Source organism: Equus quagga, chromosome 13 (genome assembly GCF_021613505.1).
Source record: "Equus quagga isolate Etosha38 chromosome 13, UCLA_HA_Equagga_1.0, whole genome shotgun sequence".
In the NCBI taxonomy this organism is placed as follows: domain Eukaryota; kingdom Metazoa; phylum Chordata; class Mammalia; order Perissodactyla; family Equidae; genus Equus; species Equus quagga.
Window position 1 is genome coordinate 82,336,942 of NC_060279.1, and position 18,613 is coordinate 82,355,554.

Below are 18,613 nucleotides of genomic sequence, written 5' to 3' on the forward strand. Positions count from 1 at the left end.
ATTTATTTTGGGTTTTTTTCTCATTCTTCTGACTTCAGTTAAAATCAACACCCATAGATATTGATGCAATGGGTTCTGGCAAATTGGAATTGGGGATTATCTTCCTCACTCAGACTGCAGTTGGGATCCTTGGAAATTCATCCCTCCTTTGTCTTTACAGTTTTACTCTGCTCACTGGACACAAGGTGAGACCTACAGACCTGATTCTCAACCAATTGGTCTTCGCCAACTCCTTGGTCCTTTTCTCCAAAGGGATACCTCAAACTATGGTGGCTTTTGGATTAAAATATTTCCTGGATAATGCTGCATGTAAACTTGTCTTTTATTATCACAGAATGGGCACAGGAGTTTCCTTCAGTACTATCTGTCTTCTTAATGGTGTCCAGGCCATCAAGCTCAACCCTAGTATTTGTAGATGGATGAATCTCAAGCTAAGATCCCGAAATTTCATTGGCTTCTGCTGTTTCCTGTGCTGGATCCTGCATCTCTTGGTGAATTCATGTATGCCTATAATAGTGAACGGCCCATTAAAATGCAAAAACCTTAGTGTGGAAAACAATTGTGGATACTGTTCCTGGACAATGCCAGGGAGATTTAGCTCATTATATACTGTCATATATTTTTCCCCCGACTTTATGAGTTTGGTCTTCATGGTGTGGGCCAGTGGCTCCATGGTCTTCATCCTGCTCAGGCACAAAAAGCGAGTCCAACATATTCATAGCAACAGAGTCCCTCCCAGACTTTCCCATGAGGCCAGGGCCACATATGCTATCCTAATCCTGGTGAGTTCCTTTGTTACATTTTATTCAATCTATGCTATTTTGACTCTTTGGATGACACTGGTTACAAACCCAGGCCAGTGGATGGTAAACATCTCTGTGCTCATAGCCTCATGTTTTCCAGCATTCAGCCCTTTTGTGCTCATGATCACTGACACCAGAATCTCAGTTCTGCTTTGCCTGAAGGTCAAGAACAAATCGTTTTCCTCATCTAGTTACAGTGCCATGAATCTGTAATCTTTACGGCATTTAGTCATTCACTTTGACATTTGTTAACGTTTGGTTAACTATCATGTTCAAGGAAATTACAATGTCACAGCAAATAAGGCCAGTAATATTCCATGGATCTTACAATAGAGGTAAAAATGAACATCACGTACTTAAGTATACAAAGATTACTTACTCTAATGGTGTTAGGATCCTCAGAAGAGACGTTCAGGGAATTTTGAAATAGTGTAAAGGAAGGAAATTTCTAAGGTTAGGGAATTAGGGTAAATCTCTCACTTTGGGTCTTACGAAGATACATGGAAGGTTTTTAAAAAATATATTTTTGAAAATAATTGGGTCAAGTTCTTTCTGACAAAGGGAAAATCACATGGAAGGATCCTATGCAGCCTAAAGTAATTTGGAGGATCCTGAGTCTTTCTTCCTCCTCCCCTTCTTGACACAATAGTGTCCCTTTCCTCACAAGTCGCATCAAAGCTGTGATAGTCAGCCAGAGCTCAGCCCACAGGTGAAAGGCTCAAGGGAAAGATCAGGGAAATGAGGGGTGACATGAAGGAATAGAGTCAATTGTGGGAGGGGATCAGAGGTAAACATGGAATCAAGTGTTGACATCTTTTTTTGGGGGGGGGGAAGATTAGCCCTGAGCTAACTGCTGCCAATCCTCCTCTTTTTGCTGAGGAAGACTGGCCCTGAGCTAACATCCATGCCCATCTTCCTCTACTTTATATGTGGGACGCCTACCACAGTATGGCGTGCCAAGCGGTGCCATGTCTGTACCTGGGATTCGAACTGGCAAACACCAGGCCGCCGAGAAGTGGAATGTGCCAACTTAACTGCTGCACCACCGGGCTGGCCCCGACATTTCTTTTATCAATAGCTGTCCTTGGCCAACAACAGCCCAGTATATCACCCATGTGGGTGTCTTTAGCTTTGTATCTGGAAAAGGAAGCACAGTGGGATTATGAATGATGAAGCCATAAAGGGGGAAATCTAGGCAAAAAACTGTATCATCTCATAGGTTTAGGAATTATTGTGCTGCCTAGACACTAGTGCTGGGTCCCTGAGAAAGGAAAGGGCAGAAGGAGGACATGTCGGGGAGGAAGGCGAATACTCAGAATGTCTCACACTCTCTCTACTGACCTTCAGAACTCAGGCTCTTTTCTAATTCTCTTGTATGGCGACACTTCACAACTGATGACTGCACTTGGAGGTCTGCTCAACAATGAGACATTTGGCAATGGATCCCTGGCTCAGTCAGTGAAAACCACTTTTTTGTGGCCTTGAAGATCCTTTCCAAGCCTGGGAAAATCAGTTCTTTCCCACTCAGCATATTCCTAATGCTAGGAACTCAAGTCCCAAACAGGAAATGGAATCCTCATCTATAGAAGCAGTTGTCCTGATATGAGTTCATCCTGCTTGTCTGTGACTTCACCTTATAAAACGATCTCTCTATCTCCAGGAGACCTCTGTCTAGGATGGGATCCTGCTGCTTCCAAAAGTAAGATTTTCTTCCTTCCTTTACCTGGGATGGAGATTGTGTTCTCTACCCTGTGCTTTCTCTTGGACTTGCAAACATCCTTCGAGTGATCACAGGCTGCAAGTTAATAATCCACAAAATGCTTTCCTATTTAGAAGCACCCACACAGCCTTATATTACCGCACTAACAGCGACAACGATTTTGAGGTGCTTCCTGGTACTGTTTTAAAAGCTCTCTGTATTTTCATTCCCTTAATCCTCACTCTTACTTTGTGATTCTCTGAGAGCAGGGTACTTAAACTGTGTCATTTCAAAATCACCTAGAGAACTTGGTACGAATACAAGTGCTCCTACTTCAGTGAGGTAGGGGCTTCTGTGGTCCTATTTCTCCAGGGATTCTGATGCACCCCCAAAGTCTGAGAACACCTGCACTAGAAGGAAATGCCAAAATTAAGGACCTACCTAGTTAAGACGCAACCATTTGATATCTGGCAATCCTACCTAGGAGAAAAATAATAATGAGAGAAGAGTAAGCTGCCACTTAGCACAAATCTGTCCATCCAGCTGCCTGAGCAGAAGGAGTACCATGATGTAACGACTTGTTAAATTCAAAACATCCACACCTCAAGTCCGTAAGGATGAACTGTTTTCAGTTTGGCTATTTGGGATAATGAAGCAATCCAAATAAAAATAAGAGTGAAATAACCGCCATTTCGGCATCAATGTTACTATAAAAGAATTGGAGACTCCTTAGATAAATTGCCTATATGTTGTAAATAATATGAGAGATAAGGTGATTTACATGATGGAATTATTTACAGGTTTAAAAAATAACAAAATTTGTTACTCTGAAGCAAAGTAGTTTTAATTACATAAAATATGCTTTAAAAAGTTGTATGTCACACTCCATGTTAGTTACAATTATAGTGAAAAAGCATGACCCGATTTCATGAAGGGAGGTAAAAAAAGGAAACTAGCAAAATTGAAGAGAACTCTGCTAATTTGGTGTGATTTTAGTTGGATTTTTTTCTTTTTAAAGAATGACTCTTTTTATTGGGCATACATATTAATAATAAGGAAAAGATTGTCTTTTATATAGAAGTGCCATTTGGGAGAGTACTAACATTGCAATTTGTGTTTCATCTATTCTGATTTTACAAATTATTAAGTGTTTGCATCTTCCCTAATCCTTTTGCTATTACCAAAAAGCTTATTTTGCTAAGGATTTGAGATCCATCCCAGACATAAAGTCACACAGCAGAGAACATGGTGTCCCACGCTGACCAGGTACTGGCCAGGGGGACAGGCACACCCCCCCCACACACACACACACAAAAGAGGTTCACCATCACATTCTAACCTTCCTCTAAAATCGCAGAGCTTGGTCCATATCGGGACACATTTAAACAAGTTTTCCTGACCTCTTTTGCTCATCTTTTTATGGAAAAGAAACAACATCCCTGATACATTTCACATGATTAATATTTTAGGTCATGACCAAATGTGTTGGTTGCGTTTTACAGAAGCAGAACCTGGCACGGGTTCTGTGATTTACACGTGATTTACTGAGGGGAAATTATCAGGAGAAATCTAAGGTCTGCAAATGAGGCAAGAGAAGAGCTAAACAAGGATGTGGTCTCATGAGGAATCCACCTCACCATGATCCCACATGGAGCTCTGGAGTGTAAATGGCACCACACAGTGGTCCCACCTTGAAACAAAGGAGCGGTCCTTTTGTTACTCTAGGTCAGGCAGTCCTCAAGTATTCCCCAGCTAAACTGCTTTCTGTGTTTACTTTTTCTAAAACATTGGACTTACCTGCAATAGCAAGAATCCATATATGAGACATTTTACTTTGTGTTATTTCTGAACATTAATTTCTTATTCTGTTGGGGAGTCTGTATTGTACTGCTAGGGGCATTCTAAAAATCAGTCCATCAATGAATAAAAATACTGATATATTTTACAAAAAAAAAATCAGAGTTCTATATTGAAATGCCTACAGTCTGTCTCACTTGGATATTTGATAAATTCTAAAACAAAATCATGTTCAAAAGTGAGATCCTAATATTTCCTCCTAACCTCCTCTGCCGGTACCACCACCATCCCTTTCCCATCTCGGTTAATGACAAATCCATCCTTCCAGCTGGGACAAACACCTTGAGTCATCCTTGACTACTGTAGTGTGACAGACAGGCTGACTGGGAGTGGAGAAGCCAAGTTCTGACCTGAGGACATGGAGCTGTGTAACTACAATCAAGTGCAGCTTCTCAGTAACAAAGATGCTATACAATGAGAACACAAGGCACCTTCTTGGAGTGAATTTTTATTGAATAAATGTTCATGGATTGCATGAGGTAATTGGTAACATTGTGCATAATCTTGCTAGTAGACTAAAACTGGTGGGGAGTAGTTTGCTTTCCACAAATGGTTTTCAGAGATAACGTCAATTCCCCTGGTAGATACTATCACAGCAATTACAGCAAACAGATTGAGGTCAAGAAAACCCAAATGTCTATGTCAGGGTTTGGGTGGCCACTATCTACACATTCTCTGACTGGGACCGCTGCAGGCACTGTCCCAGAAGAAAATGAAATTTGGTAAATACCTTTCCTTTTCAAATAGATCACAGGTGTCACACTACTAAAAGAAATGGATTATGCCTTGGAACTTGGAGTAAGAAATACTGACATTGCAAAGATAGCATTGCTCGCTGGGTTGGACACGATACAATCAGTGACTATAAAAGCAGGAAAAATGTATTTTCTGAGGGAAAAAAATGACAGCACCTTGGCCACGTGATTCAAGGCCGCCTAATAGCATCTCCGCCTTCTTCGCCTCTAGGAAGTCTTTTCTCTATTGTCCCTGACCAATATTGAAGCCCACAGAGTTGACTGTCAAGCTTCAGTCTTGTCGACGAAAATAATCCATAACCAATCTATAAATGAAAATTTGGGAGAGTTTATTCTGAGCTGAAATCTGAGGACCATGGCCCGCGGCCTTTCTTCCTAAAGGAAGAAAGGGCACCAAAAAAGTGAGGTATACAGAGTGGTTATATACCCCCAAACTGGACGTTTCACATATGATTGAAATGTCCCTCCCACAATAGTCACAAGATTGCCCTGTCAGCACAGCACTTGATGGACACAGCAGGTAGTGGGTCTGCTATCTCAGAGGGCGTAGCAGGAGGCAAGTCTATTGCCTCGAGCTGGCCGGTCACAGGTGAGCGCAGCAATCAGTTTCTAGCCTAAGGAAAGACGCTTAATCCTTAAGATGCCAACATTGGGAGGGGGAGGGAAGTTGCACCTTTAGCTCAAGGGCCTTTGTTCTTGCCATAGGGAATATCTAAAGCAGATAGACAATGCATGCTCACCGGCCTCGGTCAGGCCCTTTTGGAAAGACAAGGTCAGGCCGGATTAGGTTTATACCAAATGGCTTCCTCATATTCTCCAATGTATCCTATTGCTTGCCATTTTTATTTGTCAGTCTCCCTGTAATGAAAGAGCAGCAAGATAATATTTATTAGGTCTAATCTTTGAGTGGACTCACCTTCCATCAGAGTGATATCATAGTCTGGTGCGTCCCTTTAGGATTTTAGCCTTTGGCCACATATGAAATAACACATCTAAGCACTTCTTAGTTGCGGAGGACATGAACCAGAAATGGGGTAGGGGCCGTTTAAGAAGCGAAGAAGCCTCGCCCTGCCCACAGAGCCTGATGACGTCACTTCCCAGAGGCCCTCACTCAGTCGCTGCGGGTCCTTCGCGGAGATTTCCGGAAGGGCGCCCCTGGAGGCGGCAGGCGGAGCTGCAGAGCCGCATTACCCAGCAGGCTCAGCGGAAAGAGGCGGTAGCCCTGGGCCAATGCGGGTGCAGGGCTGGGATCCCGCGGCGGCCGAGACTTCCGGCGGCGTCCTCGTGGGTGTCCAATTGGCTGCTCCTGGGTCAGCCCTCAGGGTCGCGGCTCCGCAGCCCTCGGCGGGTTCGAGGGCAGGGAGCAGGGAGGCTCTGGAAGAGGCATCGTGGCCCTCTTGCGAAGAGGCACGGCCGGCGGTGCGTGAGTCGGTTGAGGGATCAGCTGAACCCTTGGGACCCACTTCACAAGCCCCGGGACGTGCCCAGGGGCCCATGGAGGCTGCAGAGGCGCCGATGGCCCCGTTGCTGGTGAGTGGATGGCCGCTCAGGCCCCCTGGACCCCCAGCCACGCAGTCCCAGGGCCCCACAAAGAGGACACTGTTGTCCTGGGTCTCTTCGCTTCCCCTAACCGTGGCTTTGAGTCTGAGAGCCACAAAGCGTGGTGATTCCCCTAGTGCCCTGAATCCACGCGAGGGTTGATACAGAAGGGTTCCTAAGGCGGTGAATTAATGGATGCGGTAAAGAGGGGTGTCCCGGGCGCATACACCAATGCGTGCAAATACTGGGAGGTGAGGCGGAGCTGGATGGAATCTCAGGCCTCCATTTTGCTTGTGGGGAAGAGAGAGCCCTGAGACAGGAGTCAGTTCTGGAATGACACTCTGAGGTACTGGGCCTCTTTTGAGGTAGGTGGGAGCCGTGAAGGATTTGGAGGAGCGGAGGGAAGTGATCTGATCCGGATCTTAATAGGCTTCCTCTAGCTGGAGATTAGAGAGCAGACTAGAGGGTGAGAGGAGTCCAAGACAGCAGAGAGGCGGCTCCCTGTACCCTCACACAGTGCTTGGAACCCTCTGTTCCCCATGTTACCGTCAGCCACCCTCCCAGCCCAAGCGCGTGTCACGGGTGTGCCAAACGATGTCCAGAGCCCACCGCCTGCCACTGCCCAGCAGCTGGGTAGTCTTGGTTTCCTCACCTGTGAAGTGGGGTTAATCACAGCATCGTCTCTCTGGGGTCGTGGTGAGAGATGTGGGAACAGAGTGGGAAACACACTGAATACAGCACAGGGCACCCAGCGAATCCTCGGGAAATGCTACTTGTGGCCATCCATTTCTGTGATTTCTGGGGTCCAAGGAGGCCTTTGCCTTGGTCCTGTGCTGATGGCAGTGCGAACAAGAGAGAAATGGGGCTTCTCAGCGTCCCCCCGGTCCCTGCACTGTCTCAGTGAACCGGGCCTCAGGAAAGAGCTCTTGCAACAGTGTAGAGACTTCAGGGTACATTCTGGGCATATCCTTCCCAGGGCTGTGACCTTGAGCAAGTCTCCTCACTGCCCGCCGTTGTCTTCCATCTTTTGGGGTCTAGAATGGGAATGTTAACATTTCCCCCCCGACTTGAGGGGATCCGAGAGGGCATGTGTGTCCCCCAGTGTCCAGCACTGCCCAGGTAGCATCGCTCTGGACACTGTTCTGTGGTGATCTTAGGCGCTCAGCCAAGGGAGTCCTGCCCTGGGGTTTCCTCCATCTCAGGTCTGTATCCAGCCGAGGCCTGGGGGAGTAGGGAGAGCCTAAGGGCAGACACACAGTGGGAGCGGTACTTTTGGAATCGCTGCTCGGCTAAGATGAGAGGGCCCTTGGGCAGGCTGGGAGCCAAGGTCACTGGATTCATCTTTTCGGTTGCCATCTATTTATTACAAGCAAAGCCAGCTTGCCACTTAGAAGAGTAAATTCATTTTTCTGTTTAAGACACTTTCATATGAAAAGTAAGTGCATTAAAGATTGGGTGGTGGCAGTGTGCAGGAGTGGGGTGTGCATTTGGATATAAACACACAGCAGGCGCCAGGTTTCTAGCTTGTGACCCTGTTTCCTCTCGTCATAGCCCAGTCACCTGCAGGAGTTGTCTTATTTATTTGTGTGTCGTTCATGTGGCCATCTCCCTTCATTCCAGCCGTGTTCCCATGGCACCTCCTCAGGGAGGCCTTCCCTGGTTTCCTCTTCTAAAGTCTCCTCCAACCTCTCTAATCTCCTCCCTCTGTTTTCTTGACCTCAGAACCTTAAACCGTCCAACATTGTCTTGTCAGTTCCTCACTTCCATCTTGAGGATCTGCCTCCCCCTGCCACTGCCCCTGGGCTGTGAATTCCTGTTTGCTGCTCTGTTCCCAGACCTAGAACAGGGCCAGACCCATAACAGGGGCTCAGGAGCGGCTTGGAGAATGACTGAGGCTCCCCTGCGCGGGCTCTCATCACACCTAGAATTCGTTCAACCCGCATCCCTGCTGCAGCTGTCCCTCCAGCTCGTCCGTGCCTGCCCTGTGTCTTCCCTTCCTTCCTCCCTGGCTCACTGCCCTCCAGCCCCTCGGTCTTCCTTGAGCCAGACTCTTACCCATGTGTCAGCCTTTGCCCTTGCGTCCCTCTGCCCGGGGCACTGTCTCCAGAACTCCTCAGGGCGGCCCTGTGCATGCTTCAGGCCTCTGCTCAAATGCCGCCTCTTTGTAGAGGTACATGCTGGTCTTTCTAGTTCTCGTTAAAGCCCCCCGGCACCCCGCTGCATGGGAGCTGGTAGTTTTGTGCAGCGTTGAGTGCTGGGTTGAGATTTTCCGGGGTGCTCAAGGAGCAAGAGGACAAATAATCCTAAGGAAACAACAGTAAGAGCTGGCTGTCACTGGACCCTTGATTTGCTCAGAGGGACAGTTATGTTTTGTCTCCCTCAGTCCCCCCCTCCTCAGAGTCAAGTGCTGTTGTCATCCCTGCTTTACAGAAGAGGAACTTGAGGCTCAGAGACACTGAGTTACCTGCCCAATGTCACACAGCTCTTAAGTAGTTGAAACTCACACCTTGTCCATCAGCTACCAGAGCCTGTGTTCCCAATCACAGTGCGCTGGGGAGGCCTGAAAGTGACACCTCAGTTACACTTTGTAAGGTAAGCAGGGCTTTCTTCTGCGGATAAGCTTGGGAACAAAGAGGGCAAGGGGAGCCGTCCCAGGCAGAGGGAACCTTGTGGACAGGGGCAGTGAGGACAGAGTTGTTCAAGGAGGCATGAGAGGCCAAGGGTTCCCCCTACCTGCTGAGACATGTCTTGGGTTGGGGGAGAGTCCTGGTCGTTTGCCAGATGTTCACCCCACCCTCACACAGGACAGACATCCTGGCCAGTCAAAGGCTGCTGCCTATGCTCCCATGGCGACAGCTGCATCCCTCAGCCCCCTGCCTTCCTGGGTTCTTAAGGTGTCCAAACCTCAGGGACACTTGCTGTCAGGACTCCAGAAGGGACTCATTGTGGAATCTCCTGGGGATTCCACAAGGGCTGAGGACTCTCCAAGTCCTGCCACACTTAGGGCAGGTGGTGCCCCACTCAGTGCCTCTCCCATGAGGTAAGTGAGGACGGCTCCGATCCTCTGCCTGTGTCCATGGAAGTATGCTCGGGGGTGGCTGAAGTGGATTTAACAGCAACAGTTAGTAGAAGTGCTTCACCTCCTGGTCACTGTGATGTCACTGTGGTGATGGAGGAGTGTGAAGATCTCCACAGACCCTGGACCAGTGGGACCTGGCGTCAGATCCCACCTTCGCTGTGTAGACTGGGGACTCTCTGGGCTACTCACTAGAGCTCCTTGAGCCTCAGCTCGCTGACCGTGCCGTGGAGCTGATGATGGTGTTTACCCCGGTGGCTGTGGAAGGATGAAGAGAAGTAACAAAATATGCAGAGCACTGTCATGAGCCAGGGACGCTGTTTCCTTTATGAACATTTTCTCTTGAATTCTCACAACAACCTGAAGAAGTGAGAATTATTATTATAGTCATGGGGGAAATCGAGGCTTGGAGACATGAAGTGTCTTCCCTGAGGTCACACAGCAGGCAAGTGTCCATTCGAGAGATTGAATTCAAACCTGGGTGTCTGCTTCAGAACTGGGGACATTTAATCCCTTCACCTGGGCACGTGAAGCCCTCAGCCTGGGGCAGGTGCACGGGGAGGACCAGGGAGGCTCAGCTGCTGCTGCGCTGTTTTCACTGTTGGAATTATCATCTTGATCATTTTCCCTGTGCCTCTGACGTCCAAGAGCGCTTACTGTCTGCCCCCAAGGTCACTGTTGTCTGTCATTCTCCATTGTTTCCACCATCAGAGGTTTTTCTCTCAGCCACATCTGCCTCCTCCGTAAGCCCAGCACAGAGCTCGGCCCTCAGGAGGCTTTGGTGATTTGGACCTGGGTCTTTCTGCATCTTCACAGCGACTGAGTGACAGGCTCCGGTCCCATTCAACAGCACAAGGTGCATGATGCTGCTGTGTTTGACTTTCTAGGCACCAGTGACCTTCAAGGATGTGGTTGTGACCTTTACCCGGGAGGAGTGGGAATTACTGGACCTGGCTCAGAGGACCCTCTACTGGAAGGTGATGCTGGACACCTGCCGTCTCCTGGCCTCTCTGGGTAAGGGTTCTCCTCCCCTCCATGCACGGGACCTGCGGCCTGCTTCTTGCTTCCATCCTCTCTCAAGGCCTGGCTGGTGCAGAAGGCCTCTGCAGCCACCCGCCCTCCTCCCCACAGTCCCTGCCGTGTTCTGGACTCACCTCCTCCAGCCTGCTCTCCCTTTGTCTCCAGCAGGGACCATGGGCAAGACACACAGTCCCCCGCATGGAAGGAAAGGGGGGTGTCTGGCAGAACCCAGGAGCAAGATGTCCTGAGGAACTGCATTCCAGAACTGGGAGGAAGCGCCATTGTACCCAGCTTGGGGTCTCTTCTCCTGGCTTCTCCCTGTGGGTCTGCTTGTGTCAGTGTCTTTGCACAACAGCTTTTGGTGGGAGTGGGCACCTCAGTCCTTGCCCTCTGAGACTCTCAGACTTCTCATCTTCCTTTCCTTTTCTCTGCATGTTTAAGTCCTGCCTTCTCTGGGCAGGGGTCTGCATGGCAGGAAGCGACCACTTGAGCCCGCACTTCCCTCGACCTCTCACCCCGGTGCCCGGCACATGCTTAGCCTGGGCCCTTATTAAAGATTCCCATGAGAGGGAGCTGACTGGCCCAGCATGGTTGGATCAGGTGACCCCACAGCCCAGTTAGCAGGGTCATGGGTGTTGGACTGGTCCTCCAAGAAGGAGAGTCAGGCAGCCTCCCAGGGGGCGTTTGCCATCAGTGCTTCCCATCACCCTCATAAACAACACAATCTCAACGAAAAGACCCCTTTGGCCCCTGGCGTCTGTATGACCCTCCCTTCTTTCTTGCGGCCTGGGCCCCCCTTTCCACTGGGATGGCAGGTGATTTTAGAGGACACACAGAGGCATCACCAGATGCCTTTGATGGGCGCCCCGAGAAAGCCGTTTCCCTCCTGAGTCCTGTCAGAACAATGTCTCCGTTTATGCCTTTCAGCACAGCTGCTAATTTCTCCTTTCAACAGCAGGAGCAGCCTCGCCCTCTCACTGCCCTGCGCGGGCCACGTGAGCTCACTGGGACTACATAGCATCATTTTGATTTCATAGTCGTGTTTTGATGGGAACCTTTCTTTTGTAGCAAGGGAAAATTTTCCCCATTTTTTGGAATGATACAAGATTCCCTTTTTGAAGAAATTGATTTAAGAAAAATAAAAAGTGGTTTGGTTTAAAGAGAAGCTGTTAATAACAATTAGTCACAGCTCATGTCCCCTGAGCACTGACAGTGCGTCAGACCTGTTCCAGGCACTTGCCCAGCTCCTCTCATTGAATCCTGTGAGGTGTGGTGTTTTTCCAAAACCTGTTCTCTCCTCTCTGGGGACCTCCTGCCCAAAGGCAGCAATCAGATTTTGGAGCAAAAACTTTTATTATGACTATTTTAATTCACCTATGTATTATTCAGTGATATTATTATATTCCTGATCTTATTTCAGTAAAGTGCACAGTCTTAAGTATCTAGCCCAGTGCATGTTTTGCCCATATACCTGCTAGTACCCCCAATCGTCAGTGGTCTGAGGCAGACGGTGACTTAAGCCTGCCACTCACTCAGAAGCAGCAGCCTTAATTGAGGAGGGAAGAAAAGAGGAACGGGTTCTGCTGCCCACTCAGTGCTGCAGCCTCCTGGGGCCTGTGAGGGACCCAGATGAGGCCAAAGCAGGCCCCTGTACCAGGAGGAGGGGGCAGGAAAGCAGAGAACAGGGTTGGCCTCAGGAATGTGCCACCCCACCTCAATGCCCACTTTCTCCCAGCCCCACACGGGGCCTGTGAGCCCTTCTCTCCCCAGTGCTCAGCAGGCCAGGCTTTGGAGCCAGGAGGCCTGGTGTCGAATCTCAGCTCAGCTGCCTGTGGACTGTGCCTCAGGCCGCTGAAGATTGGGGGTACCCTTTGCAAGTTGAGGGAGACTGGGCCTCTCATTGCTCCCTGGACGCGAGAATCACCCAGGGAGCTTTGGGAACTCCTGATGCCCAGGCCTCCCCCCAGAGATCAGGTTTGAACTTGTCTGTGGGGAGAACCGGGCATCCCCTGGTGAGACACAGGGAGAGTGGGACCCACTGACTGAGATTAATTAGAAAACAGCTGTCGGGGGAGGGCTCCCTTTCCCAGGGCCCCACGGCTGCACGTGAAAGGGGTGTGCACCTGCACAGTGTGGGTCTGCAGGACGGAGGGTGCTGTGTAGACAGCCAGCACGACCCTCTTCAGCCTTTTCACCCAAGGATGGTGTTGGAGCCTGGGTTCCAGGTCATAGGTCAGCATTGTTTTTGCATGTGGGGAGCAGCCTCATTCTGACACCTTCCCTGTCCTGAATACACACTCTGCCTGGGGAGGGGGTGGGGTTCTGTTTCATCTTTACAAAATGCCTTTGTCCTGTATCTCCATGAACAGGGTCTCCTGCGCCCACACGAGAGCTGATCTCCCTGCCGGAGCCTGCGCAGGAGCCACAGGCGGTAGAAGGAGGCCTCTCCCAGAGCACCTCCTCAGGTGGGTGGCAGTGGGGTCGCTGCAGCCTGCAGAGCCAGAGGGGACCGCTGCCTCTGAAATCCCACGGAAGCTTCTTGTTGGGACCTCCCTAGGGACGCGAGTAAATGGCCCTGCCATCTGAGAAGCTGAGAGGGCCAGAAACAACCTTGAACAACCCCTTAGTACCTCTGTCTCCAGTAGACCCCTCATCCCGCCAGCCCCGAGTCCTGCCAGGTTACATCACCCATGCCCCCTGAGTCCAGCCCGCAAGGCCCTTCTGAGCTCCACCCCCAGCACCCTGGTCCCGCTCTCTCGTCATCTCTTCTCTGCTTGGTGCGAACACAGCCTGTGGTCTCCCCACATCTGCTTGTGCCTCTGCCCAGCTCTGTCTCCTGCAGCAGCTCCCCCAGCCACTCACCTACCTCCAGATCATCCCCGCTCCCCCCACCAGTGAGGTCTCGGCCTACAACCAAGTTCATGTTGGAAATAAAGACTGCTTGCTTCTTCTTGCTCCTCAACCCTTTCAGACTCCTCTGCATTGGATTCCTGCCTGCAGCCTCTCTTCTCACCTCTGCAGAAGAGGTCTCGCCCCAGCAGTGACCAGTTCCTGCACCAGGGTCTAGGTCACACTTTCTCCCGCCTTCTTGGGAACTCTCTTCTTCTCTTCTTTCTTTTTTTTTTTTTTTCTGCTTTATCTTCCCAAACCTCCCGTACATAGTTGTATATCTTAGGTGCAGGTCCTTCTAGTTGTGGGATGTGGGACGCTGCCTGACACGTGGTGCCATGTCCGCGCCCAGGATCCGAACCTTGGGCCGCCGCACTGGAGCGTGTGAACTTAACCATTTGGCCATGGAGCTAGCCCCTCTTATTTCTTTCCTTAGCTCTTGAATTGCCTCTGATTGGCATGACTCTCTGTACAACCAACTTCTTAGAGGAGATGGTTCATTCTTGGGAGAAATGTCTACACGGGCCTTCCAAACATCCCCTTTACTCATTATTTCTTTTCTTCTATTTTTTTTAACTGGAGTAATTTACACACATTAATGTGCATAAATCTTAAGGGTTTAGCTTGATGAATTTTTACACATGAATAAATCCAAGTAATCACCATTCATGTCAAGACACATACCCTTGGGGGCTCCTTGTAAGCCCTTCTAGTCAAGACTGCCTCCTCCAAAGGTAACCACCGATGCTCGAACACCATCAGTGAGTTCTCACGGTTCTTAGATGGGTGTACATGGACCCTCACAGTATGTGTTCTGCCTGTCTTCTGTTGATCATCAGTATGTGTGTGAGATTCATCCATGTGGTTGAAGACGGTTGGAGTTTGATACCTTCATGCTGTGTAATGTCTCATTCTGGTAATATATTGCAATTTATTTATCCATTCTTCTGTTGATGGACATCTGAGCTGTTTCCCGTTTTTGGGTGTTATGCACATCACTGCATGAGCAGTTCTGTTGGGCATATACCCAGGATGGGACTGGCTTGGACATAGGAGAGGTGTATATTAAGCTGTAAGAGAAACCACCAAACAATGTTCGGTGTGGTTGACTGTCCCATGCTCCTCCAGCTGTGTGTGAGTTCCATTGTTCCACATTCTCGTCAGTGCTTGGTGTCACGTCATGACTCTTTGTGGCACTTTAGAGGGGATTCTCAGGACCACAGCACTGAAACCGATGTGCGTCTTTCTTATCCCCATACCTCCAGCACAGAGATAACCATTTTCCAGAATTTGGATTTATTATTCATTACTTGTTCTGTGGGAAGTTATTAGAAAATCAATATCCTTGTAGATGTAGGGCTATTCAAATTTTCTATTTCTTCTTGTGTCAGTTTTGGTATGCTTTGTCTTTCAGTCAGTCCACTTCATCTAAATGGTCAATCCATTACTTTTTAAAATTGTTTTATCATACCTGTGTGTATGTATGTGTGTATACCTACACGATATATTGTATAGATTTTTTTTCAAACTTTATAAAAAGAGTATCCTATAATTATCTGGGACTGGCTTTTTCATTCAGTCTTACGTTACTAATGTTTATAATAGATATAGCTCTGGTTCACTCATGTTCTTCATTTGTACATATGCTTTTGTATGAATATACCACAAAGTATTCATTCTCTTGGACATTGACTTTTCCCCAGTTTTTCACTCTTAGAAACAGTGCTACCATGGGAATTCATATACATGTTTCCTCGTGCATATGTGCAGGAGTTTCTCTTGATAATGTTCCCAAGAGTGGAATTTTGGATAACTAGGTACTTAGAATATTAAGATGATATCCAGTTGTTTTCTGAAGGGGTTATAATAGTTTTCTCTTCCCCCAGCAGTGTCTGTGAGATTCCATTGACCCACATCCTCTCCGATAATTGATACTGACAGGAGCCTTTATTTTTGCCAATCAAATAGGGAGAAAGAGGATCTCACTGTAGTTGTGTTTTGCAGCCCTTCTTTACTCAGACAGTTGAGCAGATCTTCATTTGTTTAGTGCCCACACGTCTGTCTTCTTTCCTTAGTGCCAGTTCATGATTTTTTTGCCTATTTTTCTGTTAACATGGCTGCTCTTCTCTTTTTGATTTGTCAGATTTTTCATATATTCGTGATACTAATCTTTTACCCATTATATGGGCTGCAATTGTATTCTACTAGAGTTTAGCCTGTCTTTTAATTTTCTTTAAAGTATCTTTTGATTAAAGGAAGTTTATATTTTGTTTAGTCAGATCAATTTATCTTTTGTTTTATGATTTCTGCTTTTCATGTCTTGCTAGGAAATCTTTCCCTACACCAAGGTCAAGAAGATACTCATTTTTCATTGCTTATGAAAATATTTTAAAATTTGACTTCTTCCATCTAAGTTGTAATGAATCTGGAATTATCTTTTTGTATGGTGTGAAGTAGAAATGCAACAATTTTTTCCCCCTGAGGGAAACCAATTTTTTGCTCCATTTGTGATATGGTCCCTTCTTTTCCACTGATCTGCTATGCGCCCTCTGCTGTATAAGAAACCTCTATATATTCATGAGTCTGTTTCTGAGTACTCTTGTTTTCTATTGCCTGTTTTTCTATTTGTGCCAATACCACACTGTTTTGATGTCTGTAATTTCATTGTGACCCTACTACCTGGGCAGGGCAAGTCCCCTCTCCTTATTCTTTTTTCAGTGATATCCTCGGCCCCTTACTCTTCCATGTAAATTCTAGAATCCACTTGTCAAGTTTCAGGGAAAATCCTGTTCTCTGCAGTGGTAAGAACTTACAGATAGATTTAAGGAGAATTGATAACTTTGTTATTAATTTCTCCATTTGCATAGATTCTCTTTAATATCTTGTAGTAAATATTTCAGGTTTCTCTCTCTAGATCTTGTCTGTTTTATAGTCACCCAGCTGTTCCTCATGCATAGTCGATCTAATGTGTCCCCCCGGTCCTCCTCACCCTCAGCCTTGTAGGCCCTGTCCTGGGAGTGGCCGTGGCTGTGCTCACTGTCACGCCTCTGAACCCTGTCTGGGTCTCTGTCTACCCCTCACTATCCTCTCATGCCCTGCACTTCCCCAGGTGTCCAGATTCTCTCCAGACTCTGCCCCTTCGTCCACTCCACCTCCTTTGGCTTCATCGCCCTCTCACTTTATATATCTGATAACTCATCCTGCTTCTTTAGGACTCAGATCTCAAGACACCTCTTCTGGGAAGCCTCCCCTGATGTCTTTCTCTCTCTCATCGGGGCTGCGTTAGATGCCCCCTTTGCTGTGTCCTCATAGCACCACGTGATGTCCTTTCTTAGAACAAACACAGCACACACACTCTTACCATTTCTCTCCCCTCTAGACATTGAGGAAGGGCCTCCACTCTGCCTCTCTGGCCTCTGCCCCAGATTCTCCTCAAGGTTGTCCCTTTAAAGGAGTCAAGAATCCAAGGACCAGCAAAAAAAAAAAAAATACCAACCTGAGTTTGAGAGATGTGAAAACCCCACAAGTATCAGCAGCACCGCTGCCCCCTGGCTTTTCCCACGGGCTTGGTGGTTTTGTTTCTTCTATTTGGTGTCACTAATAGGCTTCTTTTGTGTATTGGATTTCCTTCAGGCGGCAAAGCAGAATTCAAGACCACTCAGCCCACTGCCTCTCAGCCAGCCCTGCTTGAGGGGTGCTCACTCCACAGGTCGTTGACTCAAGAAGACTCCAGGGTTTCCATGTTGGGGCAAGCCAGGGAACAGGAAGAGCCATCAGAAAAGCAGGAAGAGCACTTGAGGACAGGGTTGGTCCCGCTCAAGGAAACCCCCCTTGGAAAGATGAGCCCTGAATGTGATGATTTGGGAACAGGTGACAGTGTGTGCTCTAATGATTTCCAGGAGCTCGCCTCTCCAGGAGACACTCTGCATGAGTGTGAATCACATGGATCCAGGAAAGATCCCTTGATTCACAGAGGCAAGAACTCCTACAAATGCAAGGACTGTGGGAAAGGATTTACCAAGAATCGCCTCCTCCTTCGACATCAGCGGATTCACACTAAAGTAAAACTCTATAAATGCAGAAAGTGTGGAAAGGCCTTTCTCAAGAAGGCAGACCTCACTGAACACTACAGCATTCACATTGGGGAGAAGCCCTATGAGTGCATCGAGTGTGGGAGAGCCTTCAGCCGCAGGTCACACCTCACGGAGCACCAGCGGATTCACTCTGGAGAGAAGCCCTTTGAGTGCATGGAGTGTGGGAAGGCCTTCAGCCGCAGGTCACATCTCACAGAGCACCAGCGGATTCACAGTGGAGAGAAGCCCTATGTGTGCAGTGAATGCGGGAAGGCTTTCGCACACCCCTCTGATTTTATTCGGCATAATAGAACCCACACTGGGGAAAAACCCTTTGAGTGCAAAGAATGCGGGAAAGCCTTTTGTGACAGCTCTTCGGTAACTCGACACATGAAGTGTCACTCTAAGGAGAAGCCTTATGAGTGCACTGAGTGTGGAAAGACCTATAGCTACAGCTCAACCCTTACTACCCATCAAAAGATTCACAGGGGAGTGAAATCCTACAAGTGTAAGAGATGTGGGAAGGCCTTTTATCAGAAAGGAGGCCTCAGTCAACATCAAAGAACTCACATTGGGGACAGACCTTTTTAAAGTAACGACTGTGGCAAATTGTGTGGCCAGAGGAAAAATGTGACTTGGCAACTGAGAGTTCATACCTAAGAGAACCATGTCCTCCCTCCCATGCACAGTCCATGCTGTGACTGTGGCGTTACCTTTACCTTTAGCTGAGCCCTTGCACTGCGGAGGCTGGAGGCCACTCTCTCCCAAAACACAACTTAGTTCTCAGCAGAGTGACCTTCTTTTCACATGTGAGAGCTTTTGGCTATCACGTGGCCCACTCAGAGACCTGGGCCTCAGTTTATCCCAAAACAGGAGTGATGTGCATCCCAGTGGATGAAGGA

The 18,613-nt window shown here is 48.2% G+C and overlaps 2 protein-coding genes across 2 annotated transcripts; both read left to right on the top strand.

Annotated features, from left to right (window-relative positions):
* Positions 1 to 68: 68 nt before the first annotated feature.
* On the top strand, positions 69 to 1,016 carry LOC124249898 (vomeronasal type-1 receptor 1-like). The gene has a single exon (XM_046681434.1). The coding sequence runs from the start codon at positions 69 to 71 to the stop codon at positions 1,014 to 1,016; it is 948 nt and encodes a 315-aa protein (XP_046537390.1).
* Positions 1,017 to 9,499: 8,483 nt separating this feature from the next.
* LOC124250254 (zinc finger protein 80-like) lies at positions 9,500 to 18,302 on the top strand. The gene is made up of 5 exons (XM_046682079.1): positions 9,500 to 9,693; positions 10,441 to 10,510; positions 10,617 to 10,743; positions 13,119 to 13,214; positions 17,272 to 18,302. Exons 1-5 carry the CDS (start codon positions 9,500 to 9,502, stop codon positions 18,300 to 18,302), a joined length of 1,518 nt encoding a protein of 505 aa, XP_046538035.1.
* Positions 18,303 to 18,613: the final 311 nt, after the last annotated feature.